This window comes from Hyaena hyaena, unplaced genomic scaffold (genome assembly GCF_003009895.1).
Source record: "Hyaena hyaena isolate Hyena2069 unplaced genomic scaffold, ASM300989v1 scaffold_634, whole genome shotgun sequence".
Classification (NCBI taxonomy): domain Eukaryota; kingdom Metazoa; phylum Chordata; class Mammalia; order Carnivora; family Hyaenidae; genus Hyaena; species Hyaena hyaena.
In genome coordinates this window covers 965,974-986,880 of record NW_024081267.1, presented here as the reverse complement: position 1 = coordinate 986,880, position 20,907 = coordinate 965,974, and the positions used below count along the sequence as shown (strand labels likewise).

The following is a 20,907-nucleotide window of genomic DNA, read 5'->3' as shown; positions in this document are numbered from 1 at the left end:
CAGAGGACCCAGGACCCGCCTGCCACACTGGTGTCACTGCGGTGATTTCGGGTCAGGAGGCTCTGTCAGCAAAGCATGCTCCAGGCTCAGGACGGTGCCTTCCCCGGGGTCAGACTCCCGGCCCCCTTCCGCAGCCCCCAGAAAGGGTCCTCCAGGCTGCAGGCAGCTGGGGCTTCCGCCCACCCTACCCCAGCAGAGGTGTCACCGAAGGGCTCCAAGTGACCAATGGTGGAGGCTGTCTCCAGCCATCCAGCCTTCATGGGCCCGGGAGTCCCCATGTCCCTGAGGCGAAGCCAGGACTCCAAGACAGGAAGCAAGCGTGTCAGCAGGGGGCCTGCGAGCGTTCAGGAAATTGCACAGCTGTTATCACAGCCATTAATAATTACACTCCCAGAAGAAGGTCTCTGGAAACCCTCGTGATCCAACCTCCACCCAACTACACCTACCCCAGCCCTGCCCCGGGTGTGTTCCCGCCCCCAGAGAGGCACCCTCGAAGAAACCCGTTGCAAAAGGCCATCAGCTGTGGCGCACCTGTCGGGAACACCCAGGAGTGCAGGGCCCCTGGCAGCTCCTGCGGCGCCCAAGGAGAAAGCCACTGCCACCCCAGTCCTCCGCTCCCAGTGGCAAGGCGGCCTCAAAGGGCCCATCATTCCCATGGAACCACCACAGGGCAGACAGGCCTCTTCCTAGCCACACACCCAGGCCGGCAAGGGCCGTCTTCACCGCACACCCAGCTTCACACCCAGGCCGGCAAAGGCCGTCTTCACCGCACACTCAGCCGCGCACTCAGCGGCCAGCAAGCAGGGAAGCAGGACCAGGAGCCACTGCAACACGCAGGACATGGGGGCAGGCGTGCGACGCATGGGTGGCAGTCCGGCCAAGCCGCCAGGGCCTGACAGTGCTGGCCAGGCACAGACCCCTCTGCTGGTCTGCCAGACGCCCATGCCAAGCCCCAGTGCCCCAGGCCCCTCTGAAGCCACAGTGCGTCCCTAGCTGCGTCTGAAGGGCAAGACCCCACGGTGACCTCTGGCCGGGCTCACAGCCCTGGAAGAGGCCCGGCCGGTCCCAGGTGGAAAGCTGGCAGCGCCGCCTCGGCCCCACCTTGCCAGGCCGCACAGGGCCCTGCTCTGCTCACAGACACAAAGGGCCTGCCTCAAAGAAAGGCATCCCCGAGCCGCTCCAGGAAGCAACCCGCAGGGCGAGAACGTTCCAGTATCACCGTCTCACTCCCCCGGGAACAGAGCAGGCCTTTGTTTGCTATCATCGCAGTCATCAAATATTTACAGGGGCTTGCGGACCATTTCAGGCAGGCCGGCCGTGAGCCAAATGCCAGGCTTCGTGGGACACACAGAGGTGCAGGTGAGCAGGTGGGGCCTGGCTTCCTGTAAGGCAGCACCCCTTCCCCCGGCAGAGCACGCTGGACACGGAGCCCAGGCCCGGCCAGGGGTGGGACAGCCGTCCGCACGGGGGCCCCAGGGCAGCCGGGAGCAGCGCGTGAGCGCGTCCCCCCGGGTGGGCGCGCAGGCTCTGGCGCTGCGGAGGACCAGGAGAGCAGCGAGGCGCCCGCGCCCGCGCCGCCCGCCTCTCGCCTGCGACGTCCAAACCAGCTGCCCTGTGTCAGCAGCAGGCGCGGGGCCCCAGCCCGGGCACCCCAGGCGCAGCGGGAGAGGGACGGGGGCCGACCGGTGCAGCCGGGCCGAATGCCGAAGGGCACCTTGACGAGCGCGGCAAACAGGCCACATGGGAGAAGTGCTGGGGCGCAGGCGCCTCCAGGACAACGCGCGGGCGCCCTGCCAGAGCCCAGGGCGCAGGTCTGCACCCGGCGGGGCCCCGTGCGCTGACCGGGCGCCCGGCCTCCAGCAACGCTGCTTCTAAAACAACAGGGCCATGAGCACCCTCGGCCGCTCTGCACGCGCAGAATTCCACCCGCCCCCTTCTGTTTTAAACTTTCACTATTTTGGGGGCACCTGGGGGGCTCAGTCGGTTGAGCATCTGACCTCAGCTCAGGTCATGGTCTCCAGGCTCATGAGTTCGAGCCCACGTCGGGCTCTGTGCTGACAGCTCAGAGCCTGGAGCTGCTTCAGCTTCTGTGTCTCCCTCTCTCCCTGCCCCTCCCCTGCTCACACACACACGCTCCCTCCCTCCCTCCTCTCTCTCTCTCTCTCTCAAAAATAAGCGCTAAAAAAAATTAAAAATAAAACACAAAAAAATAAAAATAAAACCATTCACTATTTTCACCTGCTTTTGCTCCATCTTATTTCTAGCTGATGTTCCTCAACTGGCCCACCCCATCCCTGAGGGGGACACCCCCCCCAACCCCGGGGGGAGCCACCCAGCTGGGCAGGCAGGCCCTGCAGGCACCCAGGGCACGCCACCCAGTGGGCGTTCACTCGACCTGCCACAGGCAGGGGGGAGGACAGCAGGGGGCAGACAAGCCCCGAGCACGGCGCCCACATGGGCACATGGTGTAGGTGGGACAAGTGGTCCATTGATGCCCAAAGGCCAGGAATCCCATCCACAGACGGCGAGGGCCACCAAGGCCACAGGACCGCAGGAACGGGCCTGGGGACACCCCACCTCACACCCCCCAGCACCCCTCCCCAGGGTGTCTGCCCTTCCAACACCCACTCACTCACAGGAGCCTGCCTGCCTGCAGTAACAGGCGAGCCATGGTGTTCGTCCCCCCCGGGGTCGCACCAGCCCTCCTGGCCTCCCTCCCTGCAGGACACTGCCCCTCCCCCTTCCCATGTGGCCGCTCCAGGGTCAGGGGTGCTCAGTGTCCCCCATGCCTGTGCCACGAGTCCCTGCCTAGAACCTCAAACTTCCAGTTCCGGGGTGGCTGTCATAGGAAGGAAACACTCTGGCTTGGATGCTCCCAACGAAACGTCTAGAAGCCGCCAAAGGACAGACGGCCACCACCCACGGCAGCTTCTGTCCCTCAAGCTCCCCAACAGTCCATGTGACAAGGCAGCCCCATGTCATGTGAGAGGAGCACATGCTAGGGCAGCTCACACACATGTCAGGGCAAGGCAGGGCGTGGCCTGTGTCTCCAGGACCCAAAAACCACTTTCTAAACCATTCTGTCAGGTCCCCTAGAACCAGCCCTGCTCTGCCTGCGGCCGTCCAGAGCCAGGCCTGGGGAACCTGCTCTCCAGGAGCTCGGACAGCCTGATGGCCTGGGGCCCCTCAGGCTGCTGACAAACCCATAGTCTCCGCAGGTGGGGCCCCTCAGGCTGCTGACAAACCCATAGTCTCCGCAGGTGGGTCACTGGTATTGCAAGGCACGGCACTTTCCCTAAATCCAGGCGCACGGGGTCCCCACGGCCCCCCGGGGTGCCGGCAGCCCTGCCCTGTCCCTGCCTCACACCCTCTCCCCCTGACTTTGCGATGTTTCTTCCAAGACAACCAAATACACTCGCTTGCTTGGAACTCTAAGAAGAACCCCCTGAGGACCTGTCCAGGCAGGTGTCAATGGATTGCTGGTGGCCAACCTAGCACGGTGACTTCCCAGCCTGAAGACACAGCACAGGGGCCCCAACAGCAGCCAGGCTGAGACGCAGCACCCACAGGGCACAGGAAAAGGCACCCTGATGTATCAGCCTCCCACCCCCGCCTGCACCCAGCTGCGGGCAGGGCTGGGGCTGAGCCCACCCTGAGCTCACCCCGGGGGGACAGGGGAGGCTGGCGGGCCCGCTCGCCCCCAAGGCGGGCTCTTGCCAACGCTGGTGCAGGTAGGGGACGCGGGCTGTGTGTGGTGATTCACCATCACTGCACATGTTAGCTCAGATGCTCCAGTTATGACTTTGCAAAAATACCAAAGAACGTGAAAAAAACCAAGAAGGGCAGCACCCAAGTGAAAGCCTCCATGTCGGAGGAAGGGGGCTTGGGGCGGGACCTTCTGAGGATCCCATGTACCTGGAGGTGCCCCGGCGGTGGCCTGCCCGTGTGTCCCACAGCCCCGCCCACTGCAGAGGCCCAGGGCCGGCGCGCAGAGGGGGCTGAGAAAACAGGGCCACCAGGCAGCCCCACGGCAGGGCCTCTTTCCCCTTCAGGGGAAATTCATGCACCCATGGGGCCCCCGGGGGCTCAGGAACTTGGGGGACCACAAGTCACCTCAAACAGGGGGTGGCCCGCTCGGGGACAGCAGGAGGCCTGCAGCCCTGAGCCCCAGGGGACCACTGTGCCCACACCCCAGCTCCCCCAAAGCAGCCCCAGCAGCCTGGTTCGGGCCCTGGCTCTGTTTCCGACTGCCCGCTGGGAAGGGGACCAGCGTGATTCATCTTTCCAAAAGCCTGGAAATTTCCAGCTGGAGCGTCCCTTGACCCTGAGGCACAGGCCAGGGGCTGTGAGTGGCCCCTCACAGAGTCCCCTCTTCATCATATGACGCGGCCGAGGCACCAGCCTGACCGCATCTGTGACAGGCAGCACCACCTGCAGGCCCAGAGATGTGGCCTGAGGCCGTGCGGGAGCCAGGAGGCCCGCAGCCCAGTCTCTGAGGGACACAAAGCAGTGCCTCTGGAGACTCAAAAACAATGATAACAGGGGCGCCTGGGTGGCTCAGTCGGTTAAGCAGTTAAGCAACCGACTCCTGATTTCGGCTCAGGTCATGATCTCACGGTTCACGGGATCGAGCCCCAAGTCCGGGCTCTGTGCTGACAGCGCAGACTCTACCTGGGATTCTCGGTCTCTGTCTCTCTGCCCCTCCCCGCTCACGCCTACGCACACACTCTCTTTCAAAACAAATAAACTTAAAAAAAAAAAAAAAAAGATGAAGTAGAGGGATCATTCTAGATGAAAGAAAACTGACAGACAACCAAATGCAGCTCCCGACTCCCAAAGGGATCCAAACAGGAAAACCGTCAGCACCGCTGGGAAGCACAGCCCACGTGGGACACACAGCTGATGGCACCCAAATCAGGTGAGAGCGTGACACTGAGCTGCGGTCCTGGGGGCACACGAGCTGCACTCAGGGCATGGGGGCCACAGGCCACAGTTCCCGTGACACGGCGCATGCGCCAGACGTTAACAGCTGGCGGCCAAGCTCTCCTAAGTTTTTCCAGATAAAACGTTTGTGGGAAAGTGAACGCTGGGTCACTGGCGGAGAGGAGGCGGCTCTGATGACGGAGAGGAGCGCAGGGCTGCCAGTGGCGGGCGGGGACGCAGTCCCATGGCAGGAGGAGCCAGCGCCCCCAGGTGCCCACAAGCGGCAGGTGTGGGCGCCATTCTGCCAGCGAGACAGGCCCCGGCAGGGCCTTGAAGACACGAGGTAACCACGACAGACATGGGCAAGCCCCCTCATAGCCTGATCCACCCCCCCACCAAGAAAACCCACCACCCCAGCCCCAGGAACACACTGAAATCCATCTATACCAGCAGGCCTTTCCCAGACGCCCTTACAGCCAGCCATGCCCTCCCACTCTGACCTAGGGGACCAAACTCTTTTACTGGTAAACAACTTCCTTCATGGATTACAATATGAACTTCCACCTACCCGCCTGCTTTCTGCCCTCAAACGTGGTTGTGACGCCTGAAGCTATGGCAGCCTTTTTTCACCATGAGGCCATGAGCCTGCGGACAAATCCAACATGGCTGAGGAGAGCAGAAAACAGGAAAGCACCACTGTCCCTGCCCACACTGCTAAGCCACGAGGGCCCTTGACTGGCCACCCCTAGGTCTCAGGTTACAAGTCTGCCCTGCTCAGCCACACTCGGTACAGCTGAGAATCTCCCAGCTCACCTGCTCGTGAGCAGGAGCCAGGAGAGCAGGGACCCTGGGGAAGAGTGGACACTGGAGGGATGGGTTCTTCCCCACAGCATCCAGCCAGGGACAGGCGGGGGTGCCAAGGGCCGTGTCCCACACCTAGCTCTAAGCACTGCCAACGGCACCGCCAATGAATCGGGCGGAAGCCCCCATGATGCCCGCCATGGGGCCAAGACATTCTATGGGGACATCCACATCTCAACCAATATTTGGCAGCCACGCCGCTCCCCAGAGCCCGTCCTCTTCCCATGAAGCAATGGGAAAAGAAAAGGCAAGTCCTCCTACACCCCCCTGAGAGCTTCACAACACCACGGGCATTTTAAAGGCTCTGAAAAGTAACGCAACAGCAATCTTGCCTGACCCAGCACTCCCCATCAGGGAAGAAGCCTAGGCCATGCCACCAGGCACTGCCTCACGGTGTGAGCTACCCCCTCCCCACCCCAAGCCTCCTCATCTGTAAAAGCAGAGTCCCAAAATCTCTTTAGATGGTTCTGAAAACCCAATAAGCTCACAGGTGGTCTAGGCGCCCAAGATAGCCCTTCCTGCCCAGTCTCTGCATGCGGCCAGCTGATGGCCATGCTCAGATCTCCCTGAGAGGACAACCCCAGTCAAGGCAGTCTTCCATAAAACATCAGGGCTCGGAACCACAGAGCCTCTGCCAGCATCCCCCTCGACCCCACCGGCTCCTCTGCCCAAGTGTCTGGGCAGGGCTCGTACCATGACATCTTCATTTCTGGAGCCGCTGCGGACAGATCTCCCTCCTGAACACTGCACTGTGGGAAATATGCCCAGCTCATGGGGAGCCAGGCATGACAGGGACCATGTGTCTGGGCCCTCCCAGAACCAATAACCCCAGGACAGACACTCAGGGAGCCCCTAATCCAGAGTCGCCTCTCTGAGCCTAAACACTCAGTCACACATGTGCCACACATGTGGCTTCCCCCACATGGCAAGCATGGCTGAGAACTTTCTAGAACAGCAAATACAAAAACAGTAATGAACCCTGAAACATAGCCTCTCCTTGAAAATACAGCACGAAGGGACTATTAACACATTTATTTATTGGAGGGAGAGGAAGGAAAGGGGGAGAGGGAGAGAAAGGGAGGGCAAAGGAAGGAGAGGGAGGAAGGGAGGGAGGGAGGGAGGGGGAGGGGGAAGAGAGGGAGGGGAAGAGAGAGAGAGAGGGAGGGAGAGAATCCCAAGGCAGGCTCTGCGCTGATAGCTCCCGATGGGGGTTCAACCCCATGACCCTGGGATCATGACCTGAGCTGAAATCAAGAGTCAGACACTCAACCGACTGAGCCCCCCAGGCGCCCCTAAAAGCCCCTTTAGTCCCACAAAAGGTGGGACACACCGTGAAGCTGCTGCAGCTGTGGGGCGCGCGCACGCGTGTGTGTGTGAGAAGGAGACCTGGGAAGGAACAGGCACGTCACTGGGATTCAGAGTGGGTTGTTCTGTATCTGCACGCTTCTCTAGCGTGGCTGTAGCCGTGGGTTTTTTTTAAACTAACAGACTATTTCTTAGAGAGGTTCTAGGTTTATGGAAAGATTGAGCAGAAAGTACAGAATTCTCATGGACTCCCTCACAACCCCCCCACCCCCCACTCAGCCTTTTATCAGGTGCACTGGGCACACTTAGCGTCCGTATGAACACATTATTAACTAGAGCCTACAATTCACATCAGGGTTCATCCTTGGCCGTGTGAGTTCTGTGGTTTGGACGAACGTATGAGGACACTCCTCACAGGATCACAGAGTAGCTACACTGCCTCAGACTGCTCTGTGCTCCCCGCATTCACCGCCCCCCCCCCCCCCCCCCCCCCCCCCAGCCCCCAGCCAAGCTCTTTCCCGGCTCCACAATCATGCCTTTCCGGAACTCATGGTTTGGAATCACACAGTACGTAGCCTTCTCAAGCTGGCTTCTTTTGCTTAGTAATATGTGTTTAAGGTTCATTTCTGTCTTCCCACGACATAATAACTCATTTCTTTCTGGCGCTGAGTAATACCCCCTTGTCTGGAGGGACCCGGAGTATTTGCCCATCACCCACTGAAGGACTCCTCGGATGCTTCCAAGCTGTGGCATCAAGAGTAAAGCTGCTGCAGGCATCCTATGCAGGCTTTGTGGGGATCTAAGTTTTTAACTGCTCCGGGTCCATACCTCGGGTTCCCCTGGCGGATCGAATGGGAAGAGCGTGTTCAGGTTTACGAGATGGTGCCCAGCGGCTCCCACTTGGCTGCACGTCCATGTCCCGCCGCCGTGACCGGGCGCCCCTGCCGCTGCGCGTGCTCGCCCGCGCGGGGTTCCGGGCTCTGGGTTTCGGCCGTCCTACACGGGCAGTGGAGTCTTGTTTGGGTTTGCATTTCCCTGGTGACGGGACGTGAAGTGCTCGTTTGCCGTGTGTGTGTGTCTTCTCTGAGGAGGTGTCTGTGGCCCGCTTTTTATTCAGGCTGTTTGTGCTCTAACTGTTGAGTTTTAGGAGTTCTTCGGATGTCATATTAAGATTTTTTTTCATAGATTGTGCCCTTGGTTTGTATTTAAAATGTCACTGTCAAGAGTATCAGCCTGATACCAAAACCAGATAAAGACACAAAAAGAGAACTAGCGGCCAATATCACTGATGGTCATAGATGCAAAAATCCTCCACAAAATACTAGCAAACCAAATCCAACAATACATTTAAGAAAATCATGCACCACGATCAAGTGGGATTTACTCCTGGTTTGCAAGAGTGGTTCAATATTTGCAAGACAATCAACGTGACATATCACATCAATAAGAGAAAGGATAAAACCATGTGATCATCTCAGTAGATGTAGAAAAAGCATGTGACAAAGTACAGCATCCGCTCTTGATAAAATCTCTCAACAAGGGGTTGCCTGGGTGGCTCAGCTGGTGGAGCATCTGACTTCAGCTCAGGTCATAATCTTGTGGTTCATGAGTTTGAGCCCCACATCCGTGCTGACAGCTCAGAGCCCAGAACCTACCTCAGACCCTGTCTCCCTCCCTCTCTGCCTCCACTCATTCTCTCTCTCTCTCTCTCAAAAATTTAAAAAAAAAAAATTTAATTTTAAAGGAATATACCTCAACTACATGTGTATACATATACATACGCACACACATATATGCACATATATACATATATATGTGCATGTGTAAACATAGAAGTACATACCTGTGAAAAACCCCACAGCTAACGTACTCAATGGTGAAAACTGGAAAGCACTTCCCTCTAAGGTCAGGAACAAGGCAGGGATGTCCACTCTCACCACTTTTATTCAACATAGTACTAGAAGTCCTAGCCTCAGCAATCAGGCAAGAAAAAGAAATAAAAGACATCCAAACTGGTAAGAAAGAACTAAAACTTTCACTATTTCCAGATGACATGATACTGTACACAGAATTCCTAAAGACTCCACCAAAAAACTACTAGAACTGATAAATAAATTCAGTAAAGTCACAGGATACAAAATTAATATATAGAAACCAGTTATGTCTCTATTCACTAAGTAGCAAAAAGAGAAATTAAGAAAACAATCCCACTTACAATTGCACCAAAAATAAGATTGCCTAGAAATAAACCTAGCCAAGGAGGTGAAAGACCTCTACTGTGAAAACTATAGAACACTGATGAAGTAAACCAAATACGTCAAAAAGAACGGGAAAGACTGAACGCCCGGGTGGCTCAGTTGGTCAAGCGTCCAACTTCAGCTCAGGTCATGATCTCTCGGCTCATGAGTTCAAGCCCTGAATCAGGCTCTCTGCTGTCAGAACCGAGCTTCCTTCGGTTCCTGTTCCAGTCTCTCTCTCTGCCCCTCCCCAGCTCATGCTTTCTCTCTGTCTCAAAAATAAATAAAAACATGAAAAAGAAAGAAAGAAAGAAAGAAAGAAAGAAAGAACGAACGAACGAACGAACGAACGAACTGGAAAGATAGGATATCCAGGTGGCTCAGTCCAGGTGGCTTGTGGTCACAGGATCTCGTGGACATAGGATCAAGCCCAGTGTCCAGCTCTGCACTGAAAGTGGGGCCTGCTTGGGACTCTTTCTCTGCCCCACGCCTGCTCACATGCACCCACTCTCTCTCAAAATAAATAACAAATTAAAAAAAAGAAAGAAAGACACGGAAAGACATTCCATGCTCATGGACCAGAAGAACAAATATTGTTAAAATGTCTATATTACCCAAAGCAATCTACGCATTTAATGCAATCTCTACCAAAAAACCATGAGCATTTTTTGCAGAGCTAGAACAAACAATCCTAAGATTTGTAGGGAACCACAAAAGACCCCAAAGAGCCAAAGCAATTTTGAAAAAAGAAAAGCAAAGTATCACAATCCAAATATTACAGAACCATAGCGATCAAAACAGTATGGCACTCACACAAAAACAGAGACACAGATCAGTGGAACAGAACAGAAAATCCATAAACGAGCCTATGATTATGTGGTCAACTAATTTTCAACAAAGGACACAAGAATATGCAGTGGGAAAAGGACAGTCTCTTCAACACACGGTGTTGGGAAAAGTGGACAGCTACAATCAGAAGAACGAAAACTGGATCCTCTCTTACACCAAACACACAAAAAATAAGCCCTACATGGATCAAAAACCTACATGTAAGACCAGGAACCATAAAAATCCTAGAAGAGAACGCAGGCAGTAAGTTCTCTGACATCAGCCATAGCAACTTTTTCCTAGACATGTCTCCAGGGGTAAGGGAAAAAAGCAAAAATAAACTATTGGGACTACATCAGAATAAAAAGCTTCTGGGAAGCCGAGGTGGCTCAGTCAGTTAAGTGTCCAAGTCTTGATCTCAGCCCAGGTCATGATCTCATGGTTTCATGAGTTTGAGTCCCACATTCGGCTCTGTGCTGGCAGCGTGGAGTCTGCTCAGGATTCTCTCCTCTCTATGCCTCTCTCTCTCTCAAAATAAACATTAAAATTTAAACAAATAAAATAATAAGATTCTGCACAGCAAAGAAAACAACCAACAAATCTAAAAGGCAATCTACTGAATGGGAGAAGATATTTACAAATGACCTATCAAATCAAGGGTTAGTATCCAAAATATGTAAAGAACTTAGACAACTCAACACCCAAAAAACAAACAATCCAATTACAAATGGGCAGAAGACACAAACAAAGAAGACATCCAGATGGCTAACAGACACATGAAATGATCTCAACATCACTCATCATCAGGGAAACACAAGTTAAAACCACACACAATAAGCTATTGCCTCACACCTGTCAGAATGGCTAAAATCAAAAACCCAGGAAACAAAAGAGTGTTGGAAAGGATATAGAGAAAAAGAGCCCTCTTGCACTGCGGGTGGGAATGCAAACTGGTGCAGCCGCTCTGGAAAACAGTGTGGACATTCCTCAGAAAGTTAAAAATAGAACTACCTCACAAGCTAGCAACTGCATTTCTAGGTAGTTATTCAAAAATATGAAAACACTAATTCAAAGGGATACACACACCCCTACATTTACAGTAGCCAAGATGCCAAAGGAGCCCAAGTGCCAATCGAGCGATGAATAAAGTAGCTTATCCACAATGGACTATTACTCAGCCATAAAAAGGATGAAATCCTGCCATTTGCGACGACACAGATGGAGCTAGAGAGTATTATGCTAAGCAAAATAAGTTAGTCAGAGAAAGACAAATACCATATGATTTCACGCATGTGTGGAATTTAAGAAACAAAACAAACAAGCAAAGGGAAAAAGCGAGGCAAACCAAGAAACAGAGTCTTCACTGCAGAGAACGAACTGATGGCTACTAGAGGGGAGGTGGAGGGTGGGCATGGGGGCAGGAGGTTTGGGGGTTAAGGAGGGCATGTGTGACGATCACTGGGTGATGTATGGACATGGTGAATTGCCACACTGCACACGAGAAACTAACGCTATTACACCGTATGTTACCCGCACTGGAATTAAAATAAAATAAAGCAAAATAAGTCCTTGCCAACCCCGTGCTCACCCAGACTCTCTCTGTTACTCTCCACGAGATTTTTAGTTTTGCAGCGTGCATTTAGGTCTCCGATCTATTTTGAGTTAATTTTGTGGAGCAAGGGCCATGCAGATTCATGTCTTTGCGTGTGGACGTCGGTTGTCCCAACACCGTCTGCTGAAGAGACGGGTCTCTGCTCCCTTGTCAAAGGTCAGTGACCTGTATTCTCCCAGGTCTGTTTCCGGGCCCCCAGCCCTGTTCCACCAAGCTATCTAGCCATCTGTCAATTCCTGTGCCAACACCGCACTGTCTTGATCCCTTTCTTTTCTTCTTTTCCCCCAAAATGTGACACGTGTTTAAAGAAAGCCAACTTAAATGAGAGGTAGTGAGCAAGTATTCCGAGAAAACTTAGAATCCCAGCCTCTGGGGAACAGGACTGGATCTGGAAACTATCTGAAGGGAGCAGCAGCCAATCCCCAGGATGCCAACCTCTGGAGCCACCTCCCATCCTGAGCCACCCTCCTGGGCCTCTCTGCCCAATCAGCCCCTAGACTGTCCGTGGCCAGAGGCAGATCCTAACCTGCTTCTCAGGGACTCCAGCTGCCGCGTTCACACCCCTTCCTTATCTGCCTCCACGGCAGGTGCTGAAGCTGAGCACAGGCCCCCGCGGGCCCGCACCTGGGAGGCCCCGCAGCACCCAGGGACGCCCCGCAGCACCCAGGGACGCCCGCTCCCGCCACAGGCAGGCCTCCCCGCTCCTCCAGGCCCAGCCGCTCTCCACTTCAATCTCCACTTTCTAGGACGGTTTGTTTTTGCAGGGGGAGCTTCACTCGGAGTGCCGGCTCTGAGCTCGATGCCAAGTACTTCTCAACAGTCCCCACTACCCCACAAGGTCAGGGGCACTCTCCTCACTGCACAAGGAGGTAAACCAAGGCTCACAAAGTCAGGTGTCGTCCCCAAGGCCTCCCCACTGGGAAGCTTGTGGGCCCGGGGTCCAAACGCCACAGGGACCCCTGCTCTGGGGCATCTGTGTGCGCCGGGCAGGGTGTGCAGCCCGGCCACAAGGTTCCTGAACATCCCTGGCCGGCACCACGGGCAGCTTCCGCCACGCCGCTCAGCCTGGACGCCCGAACCTCAGCAGACCAGGTCAAGTGCGGTCTCCTCAAAGAGGTGACCTGGAGCTCCGTGTCATCACTCTGGGGATCACCCAGCTTCAGCCTACAGCTGGCCCAAGCCACAGGCCCCAAGAGAGGCCTATGGCCACGCACAGGGCCACAAGCCCGAGCCATCCTGGAAGGTGAGTGGCAGGCACAGGGCCAGCCCAGGACCGCAGGATGGCCTCTCCCTCCACTCCCTCACCTCCTCCATGAAGAGCTGGCTCTCACACCCTCATGTGGTCTGTGCTGCTCGCTGCGGTGCCTCCAGGCTGGAAGCAGGACACGCACTAGGCCAGCCCCGCTGCACCCCTCCCGCAGACCCGTCATCTGGAATCCTCCGGAACACCGCCCTGCCCACTGAACAATCCTTTTCCTCCCCACCATCACGTTCTGGCTGACAGCCTGCCCGCAAAGCCTGCACGCCTGAGGAAGCCCGCAGCCGCGACCTGGAAACACACCGGCAGTGGGGGAGATACTGGAACAGGGTCCTCGTTCTGGGGCCCAAGTTCCTTGGCAATCAGGCCCTTGTTAGGCTTGGCCCAGTGCCAGGCGCCAGGACCTCCAAGGAGGCCCCAACAGGCACATGCTGGGCAACGGGAACAAGCCACAGGCTCCCAGCGTGCCCACAGCAGCCACCCTCAGCTCAGGACACTGACCGGTCACCACTGAGCACGCTGGCCTCACCCACACCGCACCCCACCGCTGCACAGGAAGGCAGGGGAGGAGGCCCAGCTGCACGGGCTTCTCACACCAGAACAGTGAGCTGTACTGCACGTGAGACTCCGCTTGGGAAAGCAAGCTCTTCTTTGATGTCCATCCAACTGATTTCATATTTCAGCTCCCCGAGCAAATTTAAGCAACAAAGGCACTTACAAATAAAAATAACAACGCAGGATGACCACCCGCCAAACTGAGTCCTATGTGAGGTACTCCAGAGAGCGAGCACAGCCCCCTCCACGTGTGCCCCTGCCCCCCATCAACCGGCTCCTGGACACTCCGAAGGCAGACAAGGCCGCAGTCTGAAGCTGCCCAGCACCTCGAGCTGGGTCCCTGGCCTGTCTGTGAAGGGCAATGGGGCACCTGCGGCCAGGTATGCTGCTCCATGCCTGGCCTGGCGCAGGTGGGGCCCCGGGGCCACAGGAGAGGCCGCTGGGCCATGGTGAAGGCAGGCAGCCGCCGGTATCCTCGGAGCATAGCGAGGAGACCGGGCGCCCACACACTGGCACGCAGCGAGCCGCCCAGGGCACAGGCAGGTGAGCGGCGCGCAACGTCTGGCTGCAGCAGGCAAGTCAGGAACGCAGCAGCCCCATGACCCCACAGAGGGGGTGCAGGAGGTCAGACGTCATCTGGCCTTGTGGTCCCGGTTTACAAGCACCCTCCCCAGCCTGAAGCCCAGGCCTGCCCCTTGGGAGCCCAGCCCCCTCTGGGCAAGGCAGAACAGCCCGAAAGCTTCATGCCAGCACCTGCGGGGTGTCAGAACCGGTCCCCGGCTGGCGGGGCTCCACCCCGAAGTAGATCTTTAGGATTCCCCCAAGCCTACAAGGGCCCTGCCAGTGCTCCAAGCAGAGGATCAAGGGTCAGCACCCCCAGGAGGCAGAATGACCCCCACACTGGGTGTGCCTAGACACTGGCACAGGAAACGTGGTTCCAAGTAGGGACCCCGCCCCCCCGCGGGAGGCAGTGCCCAGCCCCACAAGAGCTGCTCCCAAAGCCTTCTGCAGGGAGCACCCCATCTCCCCCTGAAGGCAGGGGGCCACAGGCAGGAGCGGGCAGCATCCCAGAGGGGGCTGTAGAGGCTCCCTCCGAGACCCTGAGGAAGTCACCAGAGGAACTGGTGACCCAGGGAAGGCCACCAGCCCGCCTCTGACAGGACTTCAGCCAGATCTGGGCTGGCTGTGTTGTCTCTCCTCGGGGACATACGCCAGCTCAGAGGTGGCAGCAGGTAAGAAGGTGCCCTGCGCCGCCCAGGACAGCGTCAGTGGTCGAGACCCGTCCCTGCCGCCAGGCAGCCCGGGGCAGGGTCTGTGCAGGAGCAGAGCTGCCACGGCCCCGCCCTGCGGACGTGGGAAACAGGAGCGGTGCGTGCGCGCTTCCTCGGCTGCTGTCACTGCGAGCTCTGGGGCCAGAACGAAAGTTCATTCAAAGGAAGGGAGAGGGAGGTAATACCGTAAGATGGCTTCCCCCACAACTCGGCGTCAGCTCTGGCCGTCTGGGGAATGCAGGAGGTGAGGTCTCTTGCTGCCCTTTGCTGCGAGAAGAACTCACACTGCTGCAAAGCCCTTTCAACACTAATTCATGGGAAGAGATCAGACGTCGTGGGGATCTCACATCCTTGAGGCCAGACTCACTAGGTCTATACATGCGGCCTCCCCCCACCTCAGGCGGGGCACCCGGGAGAAGAGTGGCCGTCTGGCCGAGGCCAGCAGGCGCAGAGACCCCCAGCCTCCCCCGGAAAGGAGAGGGAAGAAGACTTCAGAGAGACAGCTTTGGGCCATTCCAAAGCAGCCAACCAAGGCACTTCTAGGGGCTGAGGAAGGGGGGTCGGGGGACGGGAGGACTCCCGTGGAGCTCCCTCTGATGAAGGCAACACCCCCAGTGACCCACCCTCCACTGACACACCTGACACCCAACAATCCTGGGGACTGGCTGGGGGGGAACACCTCCACATTGGGCACTAGGAAACCCCCTCCCCAGGCACAAAGCCAACACGCCACCTGTTGCCCTCCCTTGGTGCACGGTGGTCTCAGAGGCCCAACCCAGCGCCCTGCTCCCCATGCTCACCTCCTCTACTAAGGGCACCCTCACAGGGCAGATGGCTTCCTCCCGTGATGCTACAATCCCCTCACCCTCCCACCATCTTCGTCTATGTCAGCAATGGTGACCTTGGGGGTCCTCAGCAATAAACACACTAAACAACAGCAGGTTCTCGGCAGCCGCCCGGCTGCTCCAGGTCACCTGGTGCAGAACCCCCTCCGGCCTGCCCAGCAGAAGCAGCTAACCCCAGAGGCGGCCCTCTTGCTGGGGGAAGCACAGGGACGGCTGCCTGCCGACAGGGGCTCCCCGTAACCCCCTGCTCAAGAACTGCCCCCAGACAGATGAGAAGCCCTCTCCAGCCTCCCCACCGCCACCCGGAGTCCAGGCTGGACAGCAGCCAGGCTCCAGGCCTGAGCTCTGCTCAGGAAGCCAGAGGCAGAGCCGCCTGCCTTGCCTTACAGGGAGCGAGAACCTCCTGAGGGTCACGTGCGCCCGCAGTGCCTCATCCCTGCTGAGGCCGACCTCCGCTCCCGCCAGCGCCCCGCACAGGCCCGCCGTGGCAGAGCACCAGCAGGTGCCCATGCTGCCACACGGGGTCACCTGGCCAGAGGGAGAAGGGGGGACATCAAGACGCAAGGCCACGCTCTAAACCCCGGGCTCCCCTGCCCCCTCCACAGTCCTCCCTTTCGAATCTCCCCAGGCCTCTTACGCAGCAGCAACATCCGTCTCACTCCCTGCCGTCCTTGGCACACCAGGGCCCCAGACCGCAGGCCACCAAGGCCACCCCTCGGCAGGGCCCAGAACCTACAGCCACGATGGAGGAGAGCTCAGTTCCTCCCGAAGGACTCCACGGGGCACCAGCAGCCCTGCCGGGAAATCCCCACGTGTCCACTGCAAAACCAAGGGGCTGCGGGAAGGGGTGCCTCTGGAGCTCCTTGTCTTGGGAAAAAGGCTGAAGACAGATCGACACCCCCGAAATTAGCGGGGCTCACCCTCATGCAGGCCCCACTGCAGGGGCTCAGTGAACAGAGCGACCACATCCAGATTCTGAGCCAAAAAGGCAGGCGGCCTGCAGTGTGGCAGGCGGCCCCGTGGCAGGCCTGGAAGGCTGACTTTACAGGGTGCCAGGGTCAGCTTACACCCGAGCAGCGGCTCTTGCCCAGGACGGTCCCCTGCGGGACAGCTGCTCCCCCCCCTACAAGGAGGGAGGGCCTGTAAACACCCACTCTGACAGGCACTGCCCTGGCTTCCAAGGCTGGCCCGGGGCAGCTCGGGTTACCGTTTATATAATCTTCTAGGGCCGGGGCTGACACAGCCAACGTGAGGGCAAGGTTATGAAAAATGCATGCCCAGAACCTTTGCAAAGGGGGTGGGGGGGGGACCTTACCCGCACCCCGCATGACTGGATCTTCAGTCCTCTCCCCCATCCATTTCGTGAGCCGGTGGGCCCTGGGAGCTGCAGGAAGGCACTGACCACTTCCAGGCCTGGGGCACATGCATGCAGAGGCAGCCCCCAAGCATCCCCACCTGGGGCGCCTATCCCTTTATCGACTCTGGGCCGTGCTCACTTAAGAGTAGCTCCAACACGGGGCCCCCACAGTCCTCATACGCTGCGGCTGCTGCTGCAAAGAGGCCACCGCTGAGGCCACCCGGGTGCTTAAAGCCCCGCATTGGGCGTCAGCAAAGAGCCAGACGGACAGACACGCCCTCCATGCCCACCCTCCCGCGCGGACCCACACAGTGCCACACTTCACCGCCACACGCTGGGAGGTCCGCCCTCCAGCAGGCAACCTGCCCCCCAGATGGTGCGCACAGCGGGGGCCACACGCGGCTGCCCCCGCGGCCGGACCGCCCGCCGCCCACCTGCGGCCGGCGCCCTCACCTGCAGCTCGCACCAGGCCACCTCCACCCAGGTCTCCGTGTCCAGCCCCTTGTAGACCGTCTTGAACGAGCCGCGGCCCAGCTCGATGTCGAACTTGAGGAAGCGGCCGTCCAGGGAGGTGGCCACGGCCTTGAGGTCCTCGTCGTCCTCCTCCTCCTCGGGCTCCCCCCGGCGGGCGCGCCCCGGCTCGGGCCTCGCCTCGGGCGCCGCCGCCGCCGCCGCCGCCTCGTCCTCGCGGGGGTCTCCGGGGGCCGCGGGGTCGGGGCCGGGCTCCTGCGCGCCCGCAGGCTCGGGGCCGGGGGCGGCGGGGCTGCCGGGCGGCGGGGCGGCGGCGGGGGCCGCAGGGGCGGCGGGGCGGCCGCGGGCGCGCTCGGCGATGAGGCGGCGCGTCTTGCAGAGCAGCAGCACCCGGCGCTGCAGCGGCTGCGGGGGCTGCGCGCCCGGCGCCTCGGCCGCCTCCAGGCCCGGCGGCTCCTCCTGGTCCGACTCCACCACGCTGCGCCGCAGGAAGCGCTGGGGCCCGGGCCGCGCCGCCCGCGCCCTCGGCCCCGCCGCCGGCTCCGCCATGCCCGCGGGCCCCGCGCCGCGCCCGGCCTCCGTCAGCGCGCGGGGCCCGTCCCGGCGGCCGCCATCGCCGTCCATCTCTGCGGGCAAGGACACCCGGCCCGCGTGAGCGCCTGTCCGCCGCACCTGCCCGCGCCCGCCGCGGAGGGCTCTGCCCGCCGGACCCCGAGGCCCGCGTTTGGGGGGGGGAGGGGGGAGCGCGCCTGCCGGGCCGCCCCTGGGGGGCCCCGGGCGGGCTGCGGAGGAGGCCGGGGGAGGGGCGCGCCGGGCCGTGCCGGGGGGCCGCCGGGGCTAGGCTTGCAGATGGGACCGGCAGGCCGGAGACAGAGAGGCACCGGCCGGGCGGCGGCTCCACAAAGGACGCGGCCCGGGGCGCAGGAGGGGCGCGCGGGGAGGGGGCCGCGGCGGCGCGGCGCGCACACAAAGGCGGCGGGCGGGGGGCTCGGCACTCACAGGGCGAGCGGGCGCCGTCCATGCCCGCGGCCCGGCGGCCGGGGCGGACGAGGCGGGCGAGGCCGCGCTCCGCGGCCGGGGTCCTCGTGGGGGCCGGGGGTGGGGGCCGAGTCGCGCTGGACGCCGGGGTCCTCGCTCGCGGCCGCGTCTCGGCGCCGCTCTCTCGGCCGGCCCGCTGCGGGGCCGCGCTCCCGCGTGCTGCTCCGGCTCGGCTCGGCGGCGCTCGGGCACCGGCTCCGACCCGGCGCGCGGGGAGGGCGGGGCCTCGGCTGCCCGCCCCCGGCCGGCGCGCGGGGGGCGGGGCCTGGCACGCCCACCTGGCCGCGTGCGCGCGCGGCCACCTGCGGGCCGGCTCGCGGCGGCGGCGCTCCCGGCCCCGCGCAGCCCCGGGCTCCGAAGGACCCTCCGGCAGCTGGCGGCGGAGGGTCCCGCGTGGCCCCCAGGGGAGACCCAGACTCACCCCTCACCTGCCCCGGCAGGCGCGCCGGCCCTCGCAGCCCTGAGCCGGGGCGGGATGGGCAGGCCAGAAGGTGGTCCCCCCCCCCCTGCTCAGGAAGCGGCCTGGGCCCACCGCACCCCCAGGCCCGCGCCTAGGGCCTTTCCCCCTCGCACTTCGGTGGGGTCGGTCAGGAGCGCAGCTGTGGTGATCACGCCCACTCTTGCCCCTGAGCGAGCCGGGGCCCTGAGGTAGAAGTTGCCTGCTCTGAGCCCCAGAGCTCGCAGGACAGACCAGTGCACAGCGCCTTGCAGAGGCCTCCAGGCGCCCCTCCGCCCGCACGGTGCTTTGTCCCCCACCTGTGTTTAATGCCACCCCCTCCCAGCCTTACCTGATGTCTCCCTCCCTCTTCCTGCTCTGGACTCCCACAGACAAGACCTTCTCCAGGGCATCCTGGACCCTCCTGCAGAGAGGCGGCTTCTGGCAAAAGAATACCCTGGCAGGTACCCCATGCGAGGCCCTCGTGACCCAGCGACTGAGATGTGGGAGCGAGGGCTCGGCAGGCAGCTGTTCCCGCGGTGGCGCTGCCCCTGGCCTCGAGGACCTCAGATGGGAGGGGCGTCTGTGGGCTCCATGCCCCGGGGACAGATAACTCACGTGACACCAAAGCATCACAGTCAGAGGGGAGGTTTGCCACCCCCTGTTACCCAGAGCAGCAGGACACCCCAACTCCGGGAGCCGGTGGAGCCCCGTCACCAGGGCGGACATCCCTCCCGGCTCTGTTCAGTGGCACCCAGTGGTGCTGGGAGAATGTGCACCAGGGAAACAGGCAGAGGCCACAGGTCAGGGCCCCTCCGCCCCAGAGGGTGGGTCCGCAGGGTGCTGGCACTGGGTTGGACGTTGGGCACGTGCCTACTGAATACGCTCTCCAGTCATCACACCTGCCTTGTGTCCGGCCCAGAGCCCAGACCAGCTCAGCCCCCCTGAGACCCTCTGAAGCAGGGATCTGAGCAGGACTTCCTGGTGGAGGGTGGGGGAGCCTGCCAGGTCGCAGGGGGCTGGTGAGGACCTTTCTGCCTGGAGGCTAGAGACCCCTCCCCCTGCCCTGCCATTGGTACGATGTCGGGAGAGTCCTACCATAGCAACACCTCAGTATCCCCTGCAGGGCCAGCCTGGCCACCCTGGTGTGTCCACCTCAAAAGACTGCCGGTTCCTCCAAGACATGGTGAGTCTTGGAGGGCACCCAGAGTCCCAAGCCTGTCCATGCTGCCACACCAGGCTTGTCCAAGGGAAAATTGACGCGGGGTCAAGCTAAGCATGTTCTGGACAGCCTGCAGGCAGTCTGGCCTCCTCCCTGCCTCCTGGGCTACACTGGCAGTGAATAGGCATCATGCTTGTCTGCTGATGGAAGAGATGGCTGGACATTCACAGCGTCACCTGCAGGTTCTGCCCATCCCCCGCTGGCTGGTGGGTGTGGTATGGCAGCCATGCCCCCTCATGGCAGGGGCAGCCCAGGCCACAGGGGAGTCGGAAGAACCTGTCCCTGACTGAGTACTACATGCTCTCTGAGCCCTTAGGGGTGGTTTCAGGCAGTCATGCTTACATGCCTCCAGTGACAGAGAGCTCACTCCCTCTGCCGACCCATGACTAATGGGGTCCATGGCTAAGCAGCTTAGAGACAGGTCACAGTCCTCTTCTGCAAGGACCTCACGCTGGTCTCAGGAGCAGGTCCTGGGATCAGGAAGGGAGAGCCTGAAGGATCCTTGGACAGATCTAGGGACCAGGGCTCGGCCAGGGCCATGGTTGTCCTGAGGCTCCCACAAGGCAGAGCTGTGGAAGGACACTGTGCCAAGCGCCTGCCTGACCCAGGCTGGCAGGTCTCTGCTGCGGAGCCGCTGTCCCCACGGCTGTCAGACCAAGGGTGTGACTACCTCCTCATCACAGATGAG

General features: G+C 60.0%; 1 protein-coding gene across 13 annotated transcripts in view; it reads right to left on the bottom strand.

Annotated features, from left to right (window-relative positions):
* WNK2 (WNK lysine deficient protein kinase 2) overlaps positions 1–18,731 on the bottom strand; it is a 123,056-nt gene extending 104,325 nt beyond the window's left edge. For 11 of the 13 annotated variants that reach the window (XR_005525327.1, XR_005525328.1, XM_039216437.1 and 8 more), the window contains exon 1: positions 17,506–18,147. Coding sequence is in view for 11 of the 13 variants with exons in the window: in XM_039216437.1 (XP_039072368.1) it covers positions 17,506–18,147 (642 nt within the window). In the remaining 2 variants the exon portion in view is untranslated. Of the gene's footprint in view, positions 1–17,505; positions 18,163–18,522 lie in introns of those variants that run through there. The other 2 variants (XM_039216433.1, XM_039216435.1) reach the window with 2 other exon arrangements.
* Positions 18,732–20,907: the final 2,176 nt, after the last annotated feature.